The sequence below is a fragment of the Triplophysa dalaica genome, chromosome 1 (assembly GCF_015846415.1).
Source record: "Triplophysa dalaica isolate WHDGS20190420 chromosome 1, ASM1584641v1, whole genome shotgun sequence".
NCBI classification, from domain to species: domain Eukaryota; kingdom Metazoa; phylum Chordata; class Actinopteri; order Cypriniformes; family Nemacheilidae; genus Triplophysa; species Triplophysa dalaica.
In genome coordinates this window covers 11,281,984-11,305,514 of record NC_079542.1, presented here as the reverse complement: position 1 = coordinate 11,305,514, position 23,531 = coordinate 11,281,984, and the positions used below count along the sequence as shown (strand labels likewise).

General features: G+C 43.5%; 1 protein-coding gene across 1 annotated transcript; it reads left to right on the top strand.

The window, feature by feature from the left end:
* The first annotated feature begins 90 nt into the window (after positions 1–90).
* abtb2a (ankyrin repeat and BTB (POZ) domain containing 2a) lies at positions 91–23,531 on the top strand. Its single transcript, XM_056755405.1, has 17 exons — positions 91–1,084; positions 15,934–16,083; positions 17,777–17,984; positions 18,521–18,673; positions 18,850–19,015; positions 19,621–19,710; positions 19,792–19,893; positions 20,057–20,153; positions 20,257–20,380; positions 20,732–20,985; positions 21,549–21,727; positions 21,838–21,943; positions 22,041–22,143; positions 22,258–22,348; positions 22,446–22,514; positions 22,640–22,753; positions 22,843–23,531. The coding sequence occupies exons 1-17, from the start codon at positions 235–237 to the stop codon at positions 23,041–23,043; spliced, it is 3,057 nt and encodes a 1,018-aa protein (XP_056611383.1). The 5' UTR covers positions 91–234; the 3' UTR covers positions 23,044–23,531.

Here is a 23,531-nt window from a genome sequence, read left to right as displayed (position 1 = left end):
AGCTGTCCGCTGATTGGAAGAAAGTTTTCACGCTTAAAAGTTTCGCTGTGCGTCACGGCGAACTTCACATTGCGTTGGGCTGTCAACAGTGCGAAACTTAGACCAACAGTTCTCCTTAGCTATGGAAGTGCGTCATTTCATGTGAATATTTCCCTTTGTCGTGTTAACGGAAAGAAGGAATATAATCGATCGTCTGTAAACTAACCTTTAGATTCCTAATAAAAACATATCGAAATGGCAGCGTTGAGCAACACGACTCTGAAGACTTTGGAGGACTTGACTCTGGATTCTGGATATGGAGCAGGAGACTCCTACAGATCTCTCAGCCTGTCCTCCTCCAAATCGAACTCGCAGGCGCGCATCAGTTCTTCCCAACGGGGTAACTGGTGGAGCTACGCGGGCTCTATGAACAGCAGAAACAACAGCTGGGACACGGTAAACACGGCGCTGCCCGAAGACCCAGAAGACACCTTCTCCAAGTGTCCAAGGTTACCAGAGTTAGAGGAGTTCCCTTGGGCGGACGAGGAGATCGATGCCGTCTTGCGCAAAGTGTCTGGAGAGGGGGCATCTTTAGCTCCGGAGAGTGTCAGGAGGTTATCCACCCTGATGCGCAGAGCTCTACTGAGGATCTCCAGAGAAGCACAGCGGCTGAGTGTCCTGCATTGCAGGTGCACGCGCTTTGAGGTGCAGAGTGCTATTAGACTGGTCATGAGCTGGGCGCTCGCGGAAAGTTGCGTGTCGGCCGCGGTTAAAGCGATATCGCTGTACAGCATGAGCGCTGGAGAGGTCCTGCGCAAAAGCAAGTCCTCCCGCTGCAGACTAAGCCTGTCTGTCGGACGCTTTTTCCGCTGGATGGTGGACACTCGGATCTCGGTGCGCATCCATGAATACGCTGCGATCTGTTTGACGGCTTGCATTGAGAATCTAGTGGAGGAGATCGGGTTGCGTGTGCTGGAAGCGCATAACGGGACAGCCGTCTCTGAAGTGGGAGCTGACGCGCTGGAGGCTTTCGTCAATAACGACGCGGAGATTTTCGGTCTTGTTCAGAACTATGAACACCTCATCTGCGGAAAAAATGCCAATGGTAAGTAATCAATTAAAAAAACTACTTTACGGTTATCTCATGCTACACATATAATCAAAATGGGCATTATAACCACTTAGGATGGAAAACAGAAGCAGGAATTCTAATGAAGTTAATGGTTATAGTTGGAATTGTATTGGTTTAATGGAAAATGTGGTCTTTACTGGTTATGTGTTGGGTTCTATTGCTAGGATGTTTTCTGGCAGATGGGAATCCTTATGCAGTGGTTCTCAAACTGGGGGCCGTGGCCCCCTGGACCAATATGGTTCCGGGGGGGACACAGGTTTTGTGGCAATTTATGAAATATAGAAATGTATTCTAAATTTTATGCAATCAAAGATCATAAAAATATGACCACCAACCAGAACAAACGATGTTTAGCATTGTATAACTGAATATTTTTTGGTTAAATTTAATCTAAGTTTAAGATTTTAAGTATTTGGGGGGCACAAAGCAATGCACTCTACACAAAGGGGACCTTACAACAAAAACGTTTGAGAATCACTGTCCTAATGAAATAAAGCCAAAATTGAATTATTTTCTATTGGCTAAGGTGGTTCATAATTGTAGTTTGAATAGTATTTGGAACACAGTCAAAATAAACAAATAACTAATACTACATTCTAAGCAACAACTACTCAACATTTGTACAGTATTTACTTTGTATATATGTAATATGAGTGTGTATTTACTAACTACAGTGTAACATGAACACTTAACACCCACATGTTTAGTTTGCAGAGTCAGAATATTTTCCTTGATTAGATTTTCAGGTTATGAGAGGTACCTTGATCACGGTCACAGTAACATTCAATCTTCTTCACTTTTATCTCATTTCAAAGAGAAGCATGTTTAGCTCATTATAATCACACAAATGTCAGAAATCTGATCAGAAGAACTCTGGGCCCAGCAATGCGTTGCTTTGTCTATTTTACAATCACCTTGTAGGCGCTAAACACAAAAAAATTATGTTTGTCAGGTTTTTTGCATGGGTGGTAGGCTTATTAAACCTGAGAATACATCATCTCTCAAACTGCCAAGTAATGCTGATAATTTATGGAAAAGTTTCCAAGGTGATGTGCTATGTCCTCACGCACTATGGCTAGTGCGTGAGTGAATGAGTGAGTGTGTGTGCCCTGCGATGGGTTGGCACTCCATCCAGGGTGTATCCTGCCTTGATGCCCGATGACTCCTGAGATAGACGCAGGCTCCCCGTGACCCGAGGTAGTTCGGATAAGCGGTAGAAAATGGATGGATGGATGGATGAACTGTACCACTACATCACGCTATTTTTCTAAAAGTACCAAAAAGTATTGCACTATACCAGGATGTAGTGAAAATATCAGATGGCACTTTGATACTATAATTCTGTGTATCATTCTGTATAAAACGGTATTTGCATGGTACTCCAAGGTACATCCAAGAAAAATATGGTAATTCCAAGCTACATTGCATGAGTAGTACCATTTGTTTTGTGTTTGTGAAGTGTGTTCTATATTCAACAGTTATCAGAATGGTTTGATAGGTAAGGCTTAGCTGTGCCTTTTCAAAGTCATAAATGTACATTTTTAGTAATTCACAAAAAGCCAATTGTTCTGCTGTTAGCCCTTCACAAGGTCTCCACGGCCTAGGAAAATAAGCAGAATCAAATGAGAAAGGCCCATGATGAGAAGAATGTAAAGCCATACACAAACTCCTGGTTTATATGAGCCTTTTGATCATTGCTCTGACAAGACAGCCTGTACATAGCCTATCAGACTAAAAAAGTGCAAAAAAATGGGTTTATGAAGCGGGCAAGCAAATCAAGTTATTATATACATGGCTTCTATTGAAGAAGGAGAGATTTGGTGATACTATCTTATGGGAGTAGATTTGGAGCTATAGTACCCCACTGCTATACAGGCTATATTTGCACACACCGCATAATACTCGTTATTGTGTATCTACAACATTACTAAACTTTGAAGTTACGATGTAGCTAATTGTGTTTTCCGTTGTGTGGTTTTCACTTGCACCCTGAATGTTTTGCAGACATTTCTGTAGACTCAGGCTGAGAAGTGTATTAATCCGATTCACATGTACACTCTTAGTGTGACCGATGTGGCAGCGGAAGCTTGTGCCCAATCAGCCTTGACTGGTAAAGTCATTTTGTACACTTATACTACGATATATTTGACCTGTTTGACACTGATGCTGAGAAACTCAAAGCAATCACGTGCCGTTCTATAAGCTTGTGAGTTGTGTCAAATAGCCCCTATTTCAATTGTTCCTGTCTCACATCCTGAACATATCCACATCTGGAACTCTTTAGCTAACTTGTTGACCTCCAAAGCTAATCCCTGAAAACAGCCTATTTGCTATTGCGAATGCTATATTGTGGTTTCGTTCATTTGTCTAGGCATTTGTCCACACAAAGGTCCTTGAGCAGATGGCATCATAAGCGTATTGTGATTTGGTTATTTTGCCAGGTAGTGTATACACTTAATGTACAAAACCTAATTACTGCTATCGAAACCATGCTTGGCAAATCTGTTAGTTTTTAATATATCATTAAGCCAGTGTGCCATATGGTTTTATGAAACAGCATCAGTGTTGTGACAGGCCAATAGGAAAATCCCAGCTGAAAACATATACAAGCCGCCAGTGCTTGGCAGTGTGTCAAAATCTAATTTTTAAAGACAAGCATCTCTTCAAAGTGAAAACTGAGCACAGCACTGAAAACCTCAGAGAATAGTTTCGAAAAGCTTTTTGCATAATTAAAAAAAAAAAAAGATCTGACACACAGTCCTATATGCTAATGCTATATGAGCTAATTAAATGATAATTCAGTCAAACAAGTGTATATAGTATCCTTTGAAAAACCACAACAGCAACATGAACACTAGTTAACTAGTAAAAAAACTATATCCTTTGAGTCATTTTATCAATATGCATCTACTTTAAGTTTAGGTAGAGGTCAACTGCGGTCACATGCTTTACCATAAACAAGCAAATAATGGCCATTATGATGTTATCAACTGGAGCGTTGCATTCTCGGACACATTTTCTTCTTCTAAAAGCGAAGTGATATGGATAAAAAGATTTAATTGAGGTTCCATTTATCTTTAATGACAGTCATGACATTAAAGAGCCGGTCAAATGAGGGGGTGCAGGTGAGACACAGTTCACATCAGATTTCAGCATGAGACTGCATGGGGTCTTGAGGTTTGGTCTGGGGCCGGTCTACTTGTAATCATGATTGTTTAATTATGCTCATAAAACCTTCCGCCCACACAGCCTGCCTTCTTTGAGCTTGACAACAAACCGCAGAAATTAGAGCATTTCCCAGCCACGGTCATTTAACTCCTACGTGCGTTTAGTTGTTTAGAACTATCTTTAAGATTATTTCTTCTTCTTTTTTTACCATTACTTTATTTTTAACTCGACATACAGTAGAAAGATATATGTTTTTTAAAAATAAACTGGTCTTCACAGGTCAGTGCTCTATGTGTGAACATGTACATTACTGTAGAAGTGCTATAATAAACATCATCCTGAGGGTCTCGCTAAAGTCTGCAAGCACCTAGAGTGGACAAATGCATTCTATAAGAGGAGAAGGTGCCTTCCAAGTGCGTGTAATGACAGCTGCTCTGACAGCGTGTTGACCTTCCTCAGCTCTAGCATGCCTGTCTCGATACGTTAGCATCTGTTCTAAAGAGGTGTTACATTGAAGGATAAATTCAGGGTGGCCACTGTTCAACTGTGCACTTTAGAAGATAATTGTCACCTCGCATTGATGTTTTCTTTGCGGAAAGTAACTTGTTTAAGTAACGTGACGGTCTGATCAGAATTGTGCCATTTGTTTATGTCACTTAAACAAGAAACCATGGCCGTTTCTCGATATGTGACCCTGGACAACAAAACCAGTCTTATGGGTCAATTTTTCAAAATTGAGATTTTTACATAATCCGAAAGATGAATAAATACGTTTCCATTGATGTATGAGTTGTTAAAATAGGACAATATCTGGCTGAGATACATCCGTTTAAAACTCACAAATCTGAGAGTGCCAAAAATCTAAATATGAAGAAAATTGCCTTCGAAGTTGTTAATCAGGGACACTGTGGCAGGCATCCACTCACAAAAATAAAGTTTTTATATATTTAAGGTAGCAAATTTACAAAATATCTTGATGGAACAGGATCTTTACTTAATATCCTAGTGATTTTTGGCATAAAAGATCAATCAATATTTTTGACCCATACAAAGTTTTTTGTCTTTTACTAAAAATGTTCCCGTGCTACTTAAGACTGGTTTTGTGATCCAGTGTCCAGCGGTCTTGTGTCCACGTGTTCTCGTTTTACTTTATCTTTAACCGGTCAAGTCCAGTTCCAATACTCAAGAACGCAAGCACAGAGAACGCATGAAAGTACCCATATGCGTTCTCGATATCAAGGATGCATCGTATGCAGCCTTGCGCGCCTACGGAATCCGCTTGAAGTCCCAGAAGTCACCGCGGCGTGTCCGAGGCTGCCTCGCAAGACCGGTCTTAGCATTCTTGGAATGCACGATAGGCATTATTCTTGTCTTTAATTAGGAGAGGAAACGCTTGTGGATAAACACTTCTCAAATGAGTGTTCAATGTGTATAAGAATGTTACATGTTTATGACACAACATAAAATAACATTTAACTGTGTAACAAATCTCAATAAAAGGGAAGGAAGGAGTCGGGAACCGGAAGACATTTAAACAAACATTTAATAAAGTAATAATAGCCGGCGGCCCCTCACGGACGACCGCCGGCGCAATAACATTAACATAAACATAAATACAAATACAAACACAAGTTCGGGCCCGGTCCTCTCTCTTCGACGGTCCGGTCGCTCGTTCCTTTTATGCTCCCATCTCCTACGTGATTCGAGCCCGGTGTGCGCACAGCTGGCGCCAATTCACAATTACTCACCGGACTCGAACCACGGTCTCGCCCCGCCTACTCTACTACATACCCCCATCACCCCTCACAGGCCGGGGGGTACCCCCGCGACTGTGCAAGCTCCCTCCCCCTCCCTCGGGGGGGGTGGGGTGGGGGGTATGCAGCGACGAGACGAGACAATGGAGACGGGAGCCCTCGGAGCGACCGGAAAGAGAGAGGGGAGAGAGGAAAAAAAAAAAAAATCCGGTTCCCCGACATGCTGCCGCTCGGTCCTCAACCAGCCGGAGTACTCTCCTTCGCGGTGCCTTGCGGTGGCCCTGGGGCTTCGGTGGACGGCTCGACCGTCCGCCCCCTGGCGGCCGGCGGTGGCTCCTCCTTTATCCGGGAGTCGGGGCGGGTTCCCCGTCCCCTGTTCCTCCCCCTTGGGCGGACGGACGCAGGCTCCGGCCTCTGGCAGGCGGTGGCTCACCCGGCACTTCCGCCCCCTGCTCCTCCCCCTCGGGGGACGGACACAGGCTCCGGCCTCTGGCGGACGGCGGCAACCCCCCCGCTCCCACTTGGACGAAAGCCACCCCACCTCGACCCAGGGGCGCGGCAGCAAAGGTCGCCGTTCCACCGAAGTTTTGACGGTGGCCGCACTGTGCACTTCCGTTTCCCCAGAGCCACCGCTTCGGGCAGCCACTGGCGGACGCCCTTCGTCCGCGCTGCCCGAACTCTCCGGCACCGCGAGGCCACTCGGCGGCGAGGACTCTCCGACAGCATGTCTCTCCTTCCTCCCGGGTTTCGGCACCAATGTAACACATCTCCATAAAAGGAAGGAAGGAGTCGGGAACCGGAAGACATTTAAACAAACATTTAATAAAGTAATAATAGCCGGCGGCCCCTCACGGACGACCGCCGGCGCAATAACATTAACATAAACATAAATACAAATACAAACACAAGTTCGGGCCCGGTCCTCTCTCTTCGACGGTCCGGTCGCTCGTTCCTTTTATGCTCCCATCTCCTACGTGATTCGAGCCCGGTGTGCGCACAGCTGGCGCCAATTCACAATTACTCACCGGACTCGAACCACGGTCTCGCCCCGCCTACTCTACTACAAACTGATGCATCTCATTCATTGTAAAAGTGTGAAAATTATTTTACACGTTATTAATATTCAAAGAAAGAGATGCCTTTGAGCTTTTCATAAAGCCCAGAAATGCTTTCAACTACAATCACATGACCGAACACTATTGAGAATACCCTGTATGGCCCTTTATAGTTAATTATTATTTTAATTATTATTTATAGTTAATTATTATGTTAATTATATGACACAATTAATCTGTCAGTTTAAATATAATTTTTCTATTCTTTTAACTGTTTTAAAAAGGGGGAATCTATTTTAGCTACAATTTATGTTAAGCTACAGAGTAACTAAATTAGCACAACTCTTTTTTTTTCCGATGGGTTATGAAAGAAAATCAAGGCTCCACATTTTGTTTCTCGACTAATATATGATGTTTCCTCACAACAAATTGTAACTCAATAAAGCTTGTGTCATCACAGCAATTACACAGAGGGATTTATTCAGCGCTATCTGTATGCCTTCAGCCTCGACACCCATCATGTTTTATGGATTAATTTTGGATGATTAATGGTAAGGCCATCTCTCCTCAACACATACAGTATTCTACTTATACCAAACGCTCAAACTTTGATTAATATTGAAATCCGACCAGCTAAATTATATGAAAACCCTACTAAGTGATAACCCAGTTAGTCTGTGAAAGGACATAAGTATAGTAACATCAGACAGAGATTGTGTCCTTCGTTCAACCCCAAGCTCAGGAAATCCACTCTGTAGCCATGACATGTTTTGAAAAACTGCCACAAAAATACTTTGCATTGAAATTGCTGCCTTGATGGAAACCGGCTCAAGGGTTTATGAGCAGGAGAAGCGAGCAGATGGAAGTTCTGTTCAGCACTGGGCTAGATCTGTTTACCATCCCTCTTATGAATGAAGCTTCAGTGTAGATTCTTGGCTCTAGCTGGCGGATCGCAGGGATGAAACTTGCCTTTCTAGGCCTGACAACACTCTCTCTCTCTCCCTCTCTTTTATGGCTTAAGCTGGCAAGTGGTGTCATGGGGCTAAACTGAGAGGTCATGCTCTTTGACCCCACTGAGCATCATTCATAAATGTTCTGTATGCAGCTGAGTCAGATAAGTGATGTCTTGTGGTATTAGACCTGCGCGAGACTCTGAATAAGAGTCGGCAAACACCTGGAGTTTTGGCAACGTGGGTCTGCATGATGTTTTACTGGATCATTATGAAGCTTGTAAAAACGAGAACCTTAAAGCAGATTTTCCAGCACATGCTGTAGGTTCATTGAGCTCAAAATCTATTGCCACAGCACAGTCAGAGTTATATACTTGATCAGTTTTCCACTGTTTCACATATAGTTTAATACACAAATATTCTATTTTGTTATATTTCATTTTACATTACAATGAATATTAATATGTGTTGTATTTTTACTCTACTTAAGTATATTTTTGGAGTCCCTGTACTTTCGTGTTGCTTCGTTTGCTATCACACATAATATAGCATATCATACTTTTACTACGTATCTGTTTTTTTTACCTTTAATACTTACTGTATTTTTCCTAACTTTTTACTGCTAAATTGTTTGTGCACGTTAGTTCATGTATTTATGAAATATAGTGTATCATGTATGCTTTATAATGTGGTGAACATTAAGTTATGTTATTATAAAAAGGAGGGGAAATATTGTTACTTAACAAAATGAATCAACTACTTTCAAGGTGCCATGGATTTCTCTATTGAATGCATTTATTTTGACTGCAAGTTTTACACTGGGGGGCGGGTTGAGAGGTACTTTATTAAAAAAAGGAGCAGAGCTGATGGCAGGAAGTTATTATCATCACTCTGTGGTCTACTCTCTGGAGAGGGAGATCTTGGCAGAAATGATCCGTGAGCACGGTCACAAACATTTCGGGTACCTCCCCTTTCACCGCTTGGAGATATCAGCCGACTCTACATGTTCTCCATCAACAAACACTTCCAACACAGCACCTACTAACACAAGGGCCAATTGACTACCACTGCTGAACACACTTCTGCCATTGTGCCTCGTGTAGAATAGAGGTGTTGTTGGAGCATGCGATGGAGTGACTGGATGACTGTGTTCACACCATATTACCTGAGAAAAGTAAGGCAAGGAAAATAGGTCAATCACATATATTTAGGCAAATTAGTGTGGCTGCTTTTGGGTTTGGAATTGAAAGGTTTCTTTCAAACGTTTCTTGGGGGATTTTTCTCTGTTAAAGAACTTAAGAACTTTCTTTTAAGGTCAGTTTAAAACAATGCATAATACATTAAGACAAAGTTTGATTTATTGCCATTTTTACATGCCGTAGAGCTAAATTTGTTGCCTTTTCATACCCATAATGAAGAAACAAAATGTGTTTATCACATTAAAGACAAGAAACACACATGGTTTTAAGAGGAATATGCAACTGTGGAACACAAAAAAAGCATATGTCATACCAAAATCAAAACCTCCTGTTTAGCCAATCCTCTGTTCTTGTCAGACACACCTGTTTCCAGAGGAAGCTCTTAACAGTCTGGCACCTTTCATAACCAAAGCATATGTTTCTGACACATAATCAACAGCCAACTCAAACAACTTGTTTCACTTCAAACCATCTATAGTGGAATTCTAATGGATTCACGTGAACACACTGCTTAAGACAAATCACTGTAAGTTACCCTGGCATATTGTGTGTTTTAAAGGGCGTGTGACGCGTCAGTGCAGCAGTGTTGGAGTAGTAGTGGAGTAGTAGTGCTTGTACGTCTTGTAGTTCTGCTTGCCACTTTCTGCTTTCAGCTGCTGCCACCGGATAGCCCCTTGTTTTTTTCAGGGGCGAAAAGAGGAGCCGAGTGTGTAAGCCTCCTCAGCCGGTACATAGCCTCTCCACTGTCAAGATCCCGTTCACGCCTCCTCGTGGCACACATGGTAACTGGTCCCCTGCGGTTCCAGGCTAAGTTGCACGGGATCTCGGAGCAACAGTGGGCCCCAGAGACGCGGCATGCAGGCCCATCAGAGAATGGAAATGCCCTGCTGCCCGTCAACCGCTGTCCCAGCTATGGGTAAATAGTCCCAACTATGGGTGAATAGCCAAAGACCCCAACGGCAGCGCAGGCGGAAGATGGTGCTGTAAGAACCACCACAACGGCTGGGCTGGCGGAGGAAGGCAAACCCACAGCCACATGGGTTAACTCGGGAGGGTACAGTGGCTAGGGGAGTAAACCCCGAAGACAAATCTGCATTTGGGGACAGGCATAGGCGGAGTCCAACCGACCGGACCACCGGCAGTCCCCTGCAACTTCCTGCCAGACGAAGGTCGTCATGGGTTCTCTCATGCCACTGGAGGTCCATCTGGCAGGAGTGAAGATGGTGGGAGTTAGGTCTGCGCACCCACACCCTCACCTTAAACCTCACCTACGCGCAAGCTTCTTGCTCCCCCCCCCCCCATAAAAGTCCTGTGGCGATATGGAATGGTGGTGGGCACAGGCCAAGGATGTGGCTGGGAGTGTCTAGCCAAACCATGCACACAGGCGGCAATGGAGTGATGGTCGCTAAGACTGCGGGATGGAGCAGCGCGGCTTTTCGGCAGCTTCCACTGCGACTGAGCAGCCCCACACTGCTCACCCCTGTGATGGGGAAGGACCTGGAAAAGGTGGTCCAAAAATTGTCTGCTCCCCACACTCCGGACGGTAAACCGCAACCGTCGGAGCATCCCCCTCTCGCGGTCGAAAAATCAAAGTGAAAAATAAGCTAAGCATTGCTTCGTGGAACGTTCGTACACTGCTGGACCTGGCCGAAACTCCGGACAGGCCCCACCGCAGGACAGCACTGGTGGCCCTGGAGCTTGCAAGATATAATATCGACATTGCAGCTCTCAGCGAGACCAGACTACATGGGGAGGACTCCTTGACAGAGGTTGGTGCTGGGTACACTTTCTTCTGGAAGGGGGTCCCCGAAGGCACTCGTCGTAATCATGGTGTTGCCTTTGCTGTGAAGACAAAACTGCTGCAGCGCATTCCCGAAACCCCTATCGGCATCAATGAAAGATTGATGACATGGCGCATTCCCTTGGCAAAGGAACGCTTCGCCACTCTTATCAGCGCATACGCTCCAACTCTTGATGCCGAGTACAACATCAAAGAGGATTTCTACAGAGCTCTTGATACCATCCTACAGAAAACCCCGGCTAAGGACAGACTCATTCTCATGGGAGATTTCAATGCTAGAGTGGGTATGGAGCATATGGTATGGAGTAAAGTCATCGGCCAGCATGGTGTGGGGAAAATGAACCGCAATGGGCTCAGACTCCTCTCCCTCTGTGCAGAGCACCAGCTGGTCATCACTAACACCATTTTCCAGATGAAGAACAGGCTCAAGACCACCTGGCGGCACCCCCGCTCAAAACATTGGCATCTCGTTGATTACGTGATTGTCCGTCAAAAGGACAGACGAGATGTCCTCACCACTCGTGTTATGCGCGGAGCTGAGTGCTGGACTGACCACCTCATGGTCAGATCCAAACTACTCATGAGTATTCAACCTCGTGTTCAGAGGAGAGCCCCAAACAAGAAACTAAACTGTACAGCGTTGAATAACCTCACCATCAAAGACAACCTCCGACGGCTCCTTGCTGAAAACCTCAACATGATCCCGGAGGAATCAGCTGACTGGCCAGCTCTGCGCAAGGCTATTCATAACGCTGCCTCAGAAGCGCTTGGTCAAACAAGGAAACATCATCAGGACTGGTTTGACTGTAACTCAGCTAAGATACAGTCACTTCTTAAAACCAAGCATGAAGCCCATAAAGCTCTCCTGTCGTGCCCTGGATCTCCCACCCATATAACCATCTTCTCTGCTGTAAGAGCAGAAACCCAGCGAGCCCTTCGGACTATGGAGAACATCTGGTGGGTGAAAAAGGCGCACGAAATCCAGAACCTGGCAGACTGCAATAACACTCAAGGCTTTTACGATGCGATAAAAGCTTTGTACGGCCCCAGGAAGCGGGCGATTGCCCCAGTCCGATCAGCTGACGGGTCTATGCTCTTCAAGGACCGGCACGAGATTCTTGCCCGTTGGGTAAATCATTTTGAGAATCTCTTCAACCATACTAACCCTGTTGACCAACACATCCTGGATAATCTGCCAGACATGCCACCAATCATGTACCTGGATACTCCACCACTTTATTCAGAACTACGGCAAGCTATTTCAGGGCTGAAGAACAACAAAAGCGCTGGACCCGATGGAATCCCTGCAGAGGTTTTCAAACATGGAGGATACATCCTCACGCGTCGTCTGCATCTCCTGATTCAAAACATCTGGGAACATGGGATCCTCCCACAGGACTGGAAGGATGCTAACATTGTTGTTATATACAAGCAGAAAGGAGACAGAGCAGTCTGCGGCAACAGCCGCGGGATATCTCTTCTCTCCATCGCAGGGAAAGTACTGTCCAAGATCATGCTCAGCAGACTGGTTGGGCACATCTCGGAAGCTGTGCTTCCAGAAACGCAGTGTGGCTTCCGGAAGACCAGATCCACGACAGACATGGTTTTTGTCTTGAGGCAGCTGCTGGAGAAGAGCCGAGAACAACACAAAGACCTCTACGTAGCCTTCATCGATCTCAGCAAAGCCTTTGACACCGTCAACCGTGAGCTGCTCTGGAAACACCTCTCCAAAATTGGGGTACCACCCAAGTTTCTCAGCATCCTACAGCAGCTGCATGACGGGATGCAAGCCAGAGTGCTCATGGGAGAACTCCAATCAGAGTCTTTTGGGGTAAACGTTGGGGTGAAGCAAGGCTGTGTTTTGGCTCCGATGCTCTTTAACATCCTCCTCTCTGCCATCACCTGCCTCTTCCACCGTGTCCTGGGACATGAAGACGGTGTCCATGTGGAGTATCGACTTGACGGAAGCCTTTTCAACATCCGTCGGTTTCAAGCCCGCACAAAGACAAAGACCCGCCAGATCTGTGAGCTTCAGTATGCTGATGACTGTGCAGTCTTAGCCCACAGCCCGGACTCTATGCAGTACGCCCTCAACACAATATCCAGTCTGTACCGATCTTTCGGCCTACAGGTTAACACTCAAAAAACCGAGGTCATGTTCTATCTCACCACCCCCGTGTCCATATCCCCCAGCTTTCATATAAATGGTGTTCCACTTAAATCAGTGGACCACTTCACTTACCTCGGCTCTACTCTGTCTTCAAGTTGCTCCCTTGACACAGAAATACATACCCGGATAAATAAAGCATCATCATCTTTTGGACGCCTACGCAGCAGGGTTTTTGAAAATCGTAACTTGAAGGTCAGTACCAAGGTTGCCGTTTACAACGCGGTATGTCTCTCCACTCTGCTTTATGGGGCCGAGTCATGGACCCTATACCGCCAGCACATCATCAGCCTAGAGGCCTTCCATATTCGCTGCTTACAGAAGATCCTCAGCTTGTCCTGGAAAGATCGAGTCCCCCATACAGTTATCCTCAGCAACACTGACTCAATCTGTATGGAAGCAGCTGTGGCCAAAAAACATCTGCGTTGGATAGGGCACACCATACGCATGCCTGAACATCGCCTGCCCCGCCAAGTCCTCTACAGTCAACTAGTGGGTGCTAAACGCTCCGCTGGAGGGCAAAAGCGTCGTTTCAAGGACTATACCAGGGACCTCCTAAAGCGAGCAAACATCCCCCTCACGCAGCTAGAATCTCTGGCACTTAACAGATCAGCCTGGCAGGCCACCTGTGCCACTGCGGTCTCTCAAATACACCAAACCAACCAAGACCAACGATCCATGAGGCGAATCAAGCGACACCAACGGGCGGCTGGTACCTCCCTGGTGTCTGGTTTTCCCTGCTCCATCTGCGGTCGAGTGTGCGGCTCAAGGATCGGACTTTACGCCCATGAGAAGTGGCACCAGCGGCAAGGTTGCTGAACTCCCACCCCCCACCCCTATCCCCGGAGCAAGCGTCATCATCGAATACGATGGACAGCTAAGATGAGATAATGTTCCTATTGTCAGTTTTAGTCTTACGGCAGTATGATGGGAGCAGATGAGAGAGCGCGTGCACATTTACAGTATGTGTATCTGTGGGACGGTGCGGCTGCCTATGACGCATTTAATAGCCTCACGGCTGCCAGTATAGACACAGCTAGCTGTGGGAATGGGTGTGTCTATCTCTTATGGTAGATAGAAGTTGGGTCTGTGGGTCCACTGCCTGACCAGCTGCAGCTCGCCACACCCTGTGGCTCACCCATACACAAGCCCATCTGCCTATGACCAGGCAACCATGCGTAGAACCCCGACCAAAAAGCTACGCAGCTCCAACACATGCAAACCTGCTTTACATTTGGGGTCTCTATGAAGAATATTTTTGTATTTTAAGATGCTCTGGATTAATAATAACTATGATATTTAACATATGTGAAATCACTTCAGCTAGACCAGTGTGTCTCAGGGTTTTCAGGGCATATGTGGTGGGTTTATTTCAAAGAATCATGCAATTGGGTGCCACAAAAGTTGAACATTTCCATCTTGCAGTTTCATCAAAATAATGAAATGAAGAATTATAGAATACATTTACATATACGTGTGTATCGTTGAGTGAATATTGTTTAAACAAACTGCTGTCCGGTGCTGACCCTGAAATCTTGTTTTGCTGGTGAATGCAGTCGCTCTTTTGTACCCGGGAGCCTCTCATTCAACACTAATCTCAGCATCTGCTGCTGTAGCAAATTGTGCCTGTGGTCAAACAAGTCCATGATTCTCTTAAACTTACAGAGAGTGGTCAAATAAAGAGTTTGCTCACTCAAATATATCCTCATTGAAGAGAATATGCATTTCAATAACAATACTGTAAAAGTGGCTAACATCTGGAGAGATATTTGAAATGATGCATACGAATATGCATATCTTAGTAAATGGTTAATCGCTTACCTCGACTAAGAAAAAACCCCACACATTAATCTGGTATTTCATCCCATTTCGATGCCCAGTAAAAGAGAGATCTAGGGATGAGGCATGGATTTCAAATCAAATAAAAAAGGAAGCACTGAGCACATCCTCCCCTTAGGATCCAAGCATCTTTCATAAATCAGCAGCCAAACATATGATCCTCTCGTTATTTTGACTGAATATCAACTTCCAAAAGCATGGAAGGGCCAAGTCAACACTGCGTTCAAGAGTGAATTCAACCTGGAAGTTCTGGAACATATAACATAACATTCATAACTCAGTCAGAGTTTTGATACTGTACACCATTTATAAATTCTGTTCATGCAATGCTGAGTTGAAATGGATTACCATTTTGTCACAAGCAGTGTATAGAGTATGACTGCAAAAGTGAGGATAGCCAAGTCAATAATTGCTTGCCATGACACCAATTCTATTATTATTATTATACAATATTATATTTTTATACAATCAGAGATTATAACCAACCAGTATAAGGAGATGAATATGCATTAATATACAGTGTGGATGAATGGGCTAGAAGGACAGGCTAAAGAAGGGAGACAGAGTTAGGAGTAGCCATGCTCTGATGGCAGAGGAAATAATGAATAGACCACTTCCTCTACTTATCTCTATCAGAGGCACAGACTGTATAAGGAAGGAATTAGCTTTCCTCTGGCATTCTGATCCCCAAATAGCCCCCCCCCCCCCACCACCACCAGTAGCATGACTTGTTCAGAGGATAACCAAATCAAGCTAATATTTGTAAACCAATGAATTAAGATAAATAGCTACTTTAGACTTTTTGTAATGTATGATCTTTTTTTTTGCAGTTTTCTGTTCCTCTATATAGACTTATCAAAATGCTGATATGCTATGTTTCTGTTTGCAGGTGAGCTATCCCTGCCTGCTTATTTCAGCCCGTATGCCGAGGGTCCAGGCACGGCTGCAGAGAGCAGAGAGAATGCATACGTGCAGCTGGAGCTCAGGACGCTGGAACAGGCCCTGCTGGCCACCTGTGTGGGCAGCCTCTCAGAACTCAGTAAGTTACATTCATATTTATATTAATTTGATGGATTTCGCTCCAACGGCAGTATTCAAAATAATATTAAAATACAAACTGTACAATTGTATTGTTGCAGGTTCAACTAAGCTTTAACAAGTTTCTATATATAGCTTTTATATTTGAAGAGTTTATTAGCAAAAACAGATTAAAAATGTTTAAAAATCATGCTTTTTATTATGGTATTTATATTTAGTTATTATTAATTATTATTAAAAACAACCCATCTGAAGTTTGATTGATATTACTTTGAGTGCACAATACATTTATGAATTAATAAATAAATGTTTAAAAACTTGCCATGATCAATTCTTTAAAGCAGTAGTTCACCTTCAAAATGAATATTATTTACTCATGCTCTTGTCATTTTAAACCTGTCTGACTTTCCTTTTTCTGCAGAACACAAAAGAAGATATTTAAAAAAATCTTGGCAATTGAACAGCACAGCCCTCCATTCACTTCTATTGTATGGAGACAAAACCAATGCAAGTGAACGAGGGGCTGTTAACAACATTCTTCAAAATATCTTCTTTTGTGTTCTGCGGAAAGAAGAAAGTCACACTCCTACTCCTTTAAGACGACCTGGATCTGTCTTTTTTCTTTAGTAAATGATTGAAGAAAGCTTTTCCTAACCGTCTTGTTGTAAAAACTGTATGTGGAAAAACTGTTGTTATTCATATTTCATCTCTGTGTATTACTGTCCATTGCAATGGTGTTTTTTCTATGATTTCTTGCACATGTCTGCGAGACACTAAGAGCTAGTTGTGTTACTTTTAATGGTTGACATTGCAGACCTGTTTAGGGGGTGTGACTGCCTGAGCTGTGGGCAGTTTGTTTATGTAGCAGACCGCAGCTCAGGATGGGGGATGGCTGCTGCTTGCGTTTAGCCGGTGAGGGAAACACTGTCCCTTAGAGGACCAGTAACACTCCTGCAGTTGTTGTGCTGGTACAAGAGGACCTTCTGTTTGGGTCAAAGTAGTAAAAAGCACCCTCTATGCTTTGTGATTACAGACACACAGCGAGATCCAGAACTCAAAGTAAATTGTAAAGCAATTATTTGTTTCACCATCTAGTGTGTACACGTGTCCTTTGGGTCTACAGGCATTTTGGGTTAGATTGTGTCCAGCAATATTGTTATTTACAGATAGGCCACCTATAGTATAATCCCTCCTTATTCTGTCAGTCTGTCAGTCCTTTACGATGATTTCCACACATATTGTCCACTGTTTTTTCTAATGTTCAACGCAGACCGTCTTTGGCCTGTCTTTAGCCTATCTTCTCCTCCTTTGGGGAATAACCGGAGTCTGGATTTCTACACTGGGAGCAGATTTAAGGCCCCTTAGAGCAACTGAGTTTATCCAAATCCTATTTCATTTGGCATTTTACATCACTTAAAACAGATGGCCATAAAGATATATATTTTGCTATATTAAACTGTGCTTTGTGTTGACAGCACTTTTAAAAAATGGCACAGTTGCATATCTCCTGTCTCTGTGTGTTTGAATTGGCAGAAGGATTTTCTATAATACACAAGTGGATTGCGGTGCTGGAAGTTATAAATGTCTGCTTTCAGAACGTATTTAAGCATTTATTGCAGGTCATTTCTAAACCCATTCATTTGTTTACAACACGTGTGCTTTAAATTCAAATGTTATGTATGTGTGCACCATAGGTGACTTGGTGTCCCGTGCAATGCACCACATGCAGCGGCTGGTTTCAACAGGTCCGAGTCTTTCTCCCGGCCGTCTTTTCTGCCGGCAGCCCATCTCCTGGTCTCCAGATGCCCTTCATACACTCTACTACTACCTGCGTAGTCCACAGATGGAGTCCCTGGAGAACCCCAACCTTGAGCCACCCAGAATAGCCCTAAGTAAAGAGAGGTGAGATGAATGGGTCAAATCCTTTATATCCCCAGCAGACTGTTTTAATACAAAGACATTCTTTTATATGTATCTGTGATTTCATTCTTGTAAGATGAGTGGAAAAAAGTGACATTAGTATGTGGAAACCTTGCTCTGTATTCCTGCCAGATACTGAATACTAATGTTTTCAGCAGGTGGACGGTACAGTTCACAATCACTGGCTCGTACACTGGAGAAGAAGAAAACCATAGAGAATTTCTTCTGTAATATCATACTGATTGGAAATCCAGTGAGACTCTATAGGGGACAGCAGATGCTGTTTAACAAATTCTCATTAAGATTGAAGTGCCAGGCTTGTTTGTGGTAATGAATTGAAAGAAGCCGTGGTGAGCCAAATTTACCAGGCTTTGTAATTACTGACCTCATTTCTCTATGATCTAGTTTTGTGCCCGTGTCATGATCTCCCATGACCTCTGCTAGGTCGAGCTCTGTCTGCGATCTTTGTAGTTGAGTGCTGAACTGGTAAATAACCGAGAAATAACCGTCTCTCTCAGGCCTTTTCCTCTTCTTCCTCCACTAATGGAGTGGATGCGTGTTTCCATGGTGCATGCGGAGCATCGACGGAGTCTGTTTGTAGACAGTGATGATGTGAGACAGACTGCACGACAGCTTCTCCCTGGATTGGATTGTGAACCTAGGCAGCTCAAGTAAGAACATACAGTCACACTGCAGCAACTTTCCAAGACTTTTTCACTTTCTTCGGCTTTTCCTAATTCACTTTTCACTTCTGATCTCCATCTGTAAGCAGATTTTGCCAAGTATTTGACTTATTTTTGAATATTTTTCCTCACACACTCTCCTCCAATTTTCTGTTCTTCCTCAGGCCAGAGTGCTGTTTTACCTCCTTTAAACGTTTGGATTCAAAGGCCGCTGCGGACAAGTTTAATCTAGACCTCGGCTTTCGCATGCTTAACTGCGGCCGCACAGATCTGATTGGCCAGGCTATACAGCTGTTGGGCCCAGATGGGGTGAACACTATGGATGACCAGGTAAATTCATGAGGTCAAAACTTTTGAATGATCTCTCAGGCATTAGAAATTGTTAAAGTTGTACTGTTAATTTTTATGAAGTACTTGCAACCTTTTAGCAAATAAAAAAATAGTACTAGCCCAGATAGCACAATCCATCTGGCTTACGTCTATTTGACGTCTGCATTTACATCTGGAATTACATAGTTTGCTCATCTGCAATACGTCTCGGAGATGTCTGAACGTCTGTAATACGTCTGATAAAGATCTGGAGATCTGGTACGTAAAAACATCTGCTAAACGTCTATTCTAAATCATAAACATCTAACAGACATCTTCTAGATGTCTATGTGACGTCTGACAGCAGAAATCTCCGAGACGTAGTGCAGATGAGCAAACTATGTAATGTAGATGTCTTGCAGATGTAAATGCAGACATCAAATAGATGTAAGCCAGATGTATGTGTGCTATCACTTAAAATATGTTTTTGTCTTCTCTGAAACCTGACCAAAAATAGGAATGACTGTTGAGCCTTCTTATACCCAATTCATGGGGACTTTTGGTCTTCTCTGATCTACCACACAAGCATGATCAATCTCTCGCTCTCTTTCTCTCTGGGTTTTTAGGGGATGACTCCTCTAATGTACGCCTGCTCAGCAGGGGACGAGGCTTTGGTTCACATGCTCATCAATGCTGGGGCGAACCTGGAAGTGGCGGTAATGTGACACTGTGTTAATGAAACATAGGATTTATTACATATTCAATATGCCAAGCTCAGACTTTTTTTATCATTTCAGGTTCCAAATTGTTCACCAAAACATCCCTCTGTCCACCCTGAGAGCCGCAGTTGGGTGGCTCTAACCTTTGCAGTGCTGCATGGACATATATCTGTAGTGCAGGTAAAGATGCAGCATAGCAATCTGCACTAATATACATTATCAACTAAATAAGCCATTATTTTGCCCTTAAATATTGGCGCTAGACAAAATGTAAAATCGGTATTGACAGTACAAACTGCAATTTGAGGTCGAACATGTTAAATGAACTTTCTTTGCCCTCCAGCTCCTGTTAGATGTGAGGGCAGATGTGGAGGGTTCAGCCCTGAGGAACGGCCACCACAGCTCTGCAGAAACGCCCCTGCAGCTGGCATCCGCCGCAGGTGGGAAAAATGGCCGCACTTGTGTTTTTCGCATGTCTAAATCTACACGGAAAACGTTCCTCACCGTGCTTTACTGAAACATACATGTACCTTGTGTGTTTAGGGAACTATGAGATGGCGAGTCTGCTGTTGTCTCGTGGAGCTGATCCCATGTTGCGGGTGCATCTGACATCATCACTGTATGAGGGCATGAACTGCTTCAGTCATGCTGCTGCGCACGGACACAGGTGACCTGACCTCCTGTTAAACACAGATCATTCAAATACATACTATCCTGATAGAAATCTGCATGAAAAATAATGTGTTAAAAAAAAATCAATATTTATAGTTTTTAGTTATGCATTTGCAAGATGCTTTAAGGAAAATCGTTTTCAATTAATTCACATTTTATCAGGATTTAAAGCCGCCTCTGACCAAAGCAAGAAAGCAAAGTTCCAGCTAATTTCCATTATTCATCCCACATAAAGTATTACTATGTTCAATGAAATTTGAATATAATATACGTTAATAAAATATCAAATGCGATGCTCAGTTTTATACAAAATGGACTGAATTGTATTGTACACATTTTGGCCCAGGAATGTGTTGAGGAAACTGTTGAGTCAACCCCAGCAGCCACAGGACGATGTGCTCTCTCTGGAAGAGATCCTCGCTGAGGGTGTCGAGGAGCAGGAGGAACATAAAGAGCAGGGACTGAAGGAAAGAGAAAATACTCATGGGGACGGAGGCACTCCACGGCTGTGTAAGGCCCGCATTAGAGCCCTGCAGGAAGCCAGCTTGCACAGCGCCGAGCACAGATACCTGGATGTCACCATGGAGCTCAGGGCACTGGGTACTCATCTGACTGATTTAAAATAAATGAGTGACAATTTACTACAACTTAAAAAGAAACATACGGACAGTGGTGGACACCAAAGCGGTTTCAAGTTCTCTGATTACAGGGACAGACTGTGAACAAATGCTGCAGCGATGAGATTTTACTTTATTTTTGACTTTCTCTCCCCAAAAATCATTTATTCATCCTCTTGTTCTTCTATTCTTGTACTCTTCTTCAGTGGAACACAAAAGAAGATAGTGGTCTTGTTGGTCTCTATACAATAGACATCAATGAGCGTCGATGTTGTTTGGTTACCAAACAAAATATGTATTCTTTTGTGTTTTGCAGCAGAAAGAAAGTCTTAATAATAATCTAAATTGCACTATTCGTCTCTAAAATGAGAATGCGTTTGACTAGCAACAGAAAGTAGCCGATCAAAAATCATAACCGTGAAATACAACATAGACAAAGTCTATCGGTCATTTAAAATGAAACCAGCTCATTTGAGGGGATTTGAAATAAAAAATGCTGTTTCCACAGTCTATGAAGTGCTTTAACAAGTTCGTTCATTCTCTCAGGAGTGCCATGGAAGCTGCACGTATGGCTTGAGTCAGTGCGAAGCGCCGAGCTTCAGTGTAGGACAGAGCTGAGTCTTACTCTCCTCAAAGACTTTACAACAATTGGACAAGAGAAATACTGTGAGGAGTTGCTCTCCGATGGACTTCCACTCCTCTTCGCCATTCTTAAAACCAGCAAGGTAAACAGCCGCTTACAACAAAATCGGCATGCATGCTTAACATGAGATTCTGTTTTAAGAATTCTTTCGACACGCTTGAAACATGTACTCATGCGTTTTCTTGTATTCAGAGCAGGGAGATCCGTAAGCAGCTGGCAGCCATCTTTAGCCACTGTGTTTCCTCTACAGCTGCCCCATCTATTCTGGCAGTAAAGGACACACCTACAGCTCAGCTGGGTATGTAACTCACCACACCGAACCTGACTTGCAGAGCCAATGCTACATCACACAAATCATAACATTGTGTTTAAATTGCACCGCGTTAACTCCACAGATTCCCATTTTTTGAATAATCCAGAAATGTCTGATGTTATGTTCGTGGTTGAGGGAAAGCCGTTTTACGCCCACAAGGTTCTCCTCATGTCTGCTTCACTGAGGTAAGCCGCCGCCTCTATTCTAAAGTCAAAGAAGCCTTAAATCTCAGTTGCAAGTCAATTACATGTAACAGTTGTTTGATTTGTTATACCGTGTGTCTGCTCTTTCCAAATAAGGTTTAAAGAGCTGCTGAGCCTTTACAGGAGTAATGCCACACCAGACCACATGGCCATTGAAATCACTGACATGAAGTACAACACTTTCCATGTAAGCTATAAAGTCGTGGCCAAAACATGTACATGATGACTTATTTATGACTTAAGCTATTAAAATGGCTCATTCTGAATGCGTGTTTTTTCTTCAGATGATGATGGCACATCTGTACTGTGGAGGAGCTAAATGTTTAGAAGTGTCTATTGGTGATTTGTTGGAGGTATGAATTTTACATGTAAACAATTGTACTGTTGTACATACATCTGTGCAAAACAAAAAAAACGGACCCGAACAACAAACTAATTCTTTTCAGTTCAGCTAAGATATACTGTCATTTCTTTACAGCTCCTGGCTGTGGCACACTCATTCCAGCTTCCTGTTTTGAAAAGACACTGTGAAACCCTCTGCTCAGAGAGAATAAATCTCAATAATGCTTTGAGAATCTACCAAACTGCCAAGGTAAGCTTATATTGATTTTAAATACAGATGCACTGTTCCAAATCTCGTAGTCTGATAATGTCTTTGTGTTTTGTTGTGTTATGGAGCAGGTTTGTGAGGCTGTGGAACTGGCAGTCTTCTGTGAAGGCTTCTTCCTGCAGAACATGGTCGATCTTCTGGACTGTGATCATTTTGAAGAGTTGGTGTTGGGCTCTGACTGCACCGCTGCATTGGATCCTGATGCTCTGGATGGGATGCAGGCTACTCTGGCATCAAGGATGCACTCAATTTGCGGCCCACGTAGAGCTTGAAAGGGAGGAGAAAATCATCAGGGAGAAGAGATATGTACAGAAAACATCAGAAAACAACAAGTTCAAATGTGCAGGGGAGTATCATTTCCCATACTAACCGTGTTATTGTCGCTAGAAGACGTCCAACGATTTGTAAAAAAAAATGTTAGTTGTAACTTAATGGGATATTTAATGGGATATTTATACATTTAAAGCTAAAAGGATGAAATTGAGTTAAACCTTACTTCTCGGATAATGAGACAACGATGTGCTTCTGAGAACAGAACTCGTAAACTGTGTAGCGTCAGCGCCCTCCAGTGGTCAAAGCAGTCCTACATAGGTTTAATATGCAGTATGTACATAGTAGTTTTGAAGATACTTTTGTATTCTCCTGTCATTTTTTAAGTGTAAATAAATTCTTGCATTATATACAGTCAATAGTACAGTACCTTGGGAACATTAAAATCATGTAAATTATTTGATATTACAGTTTTTATGTAGTTATTGGA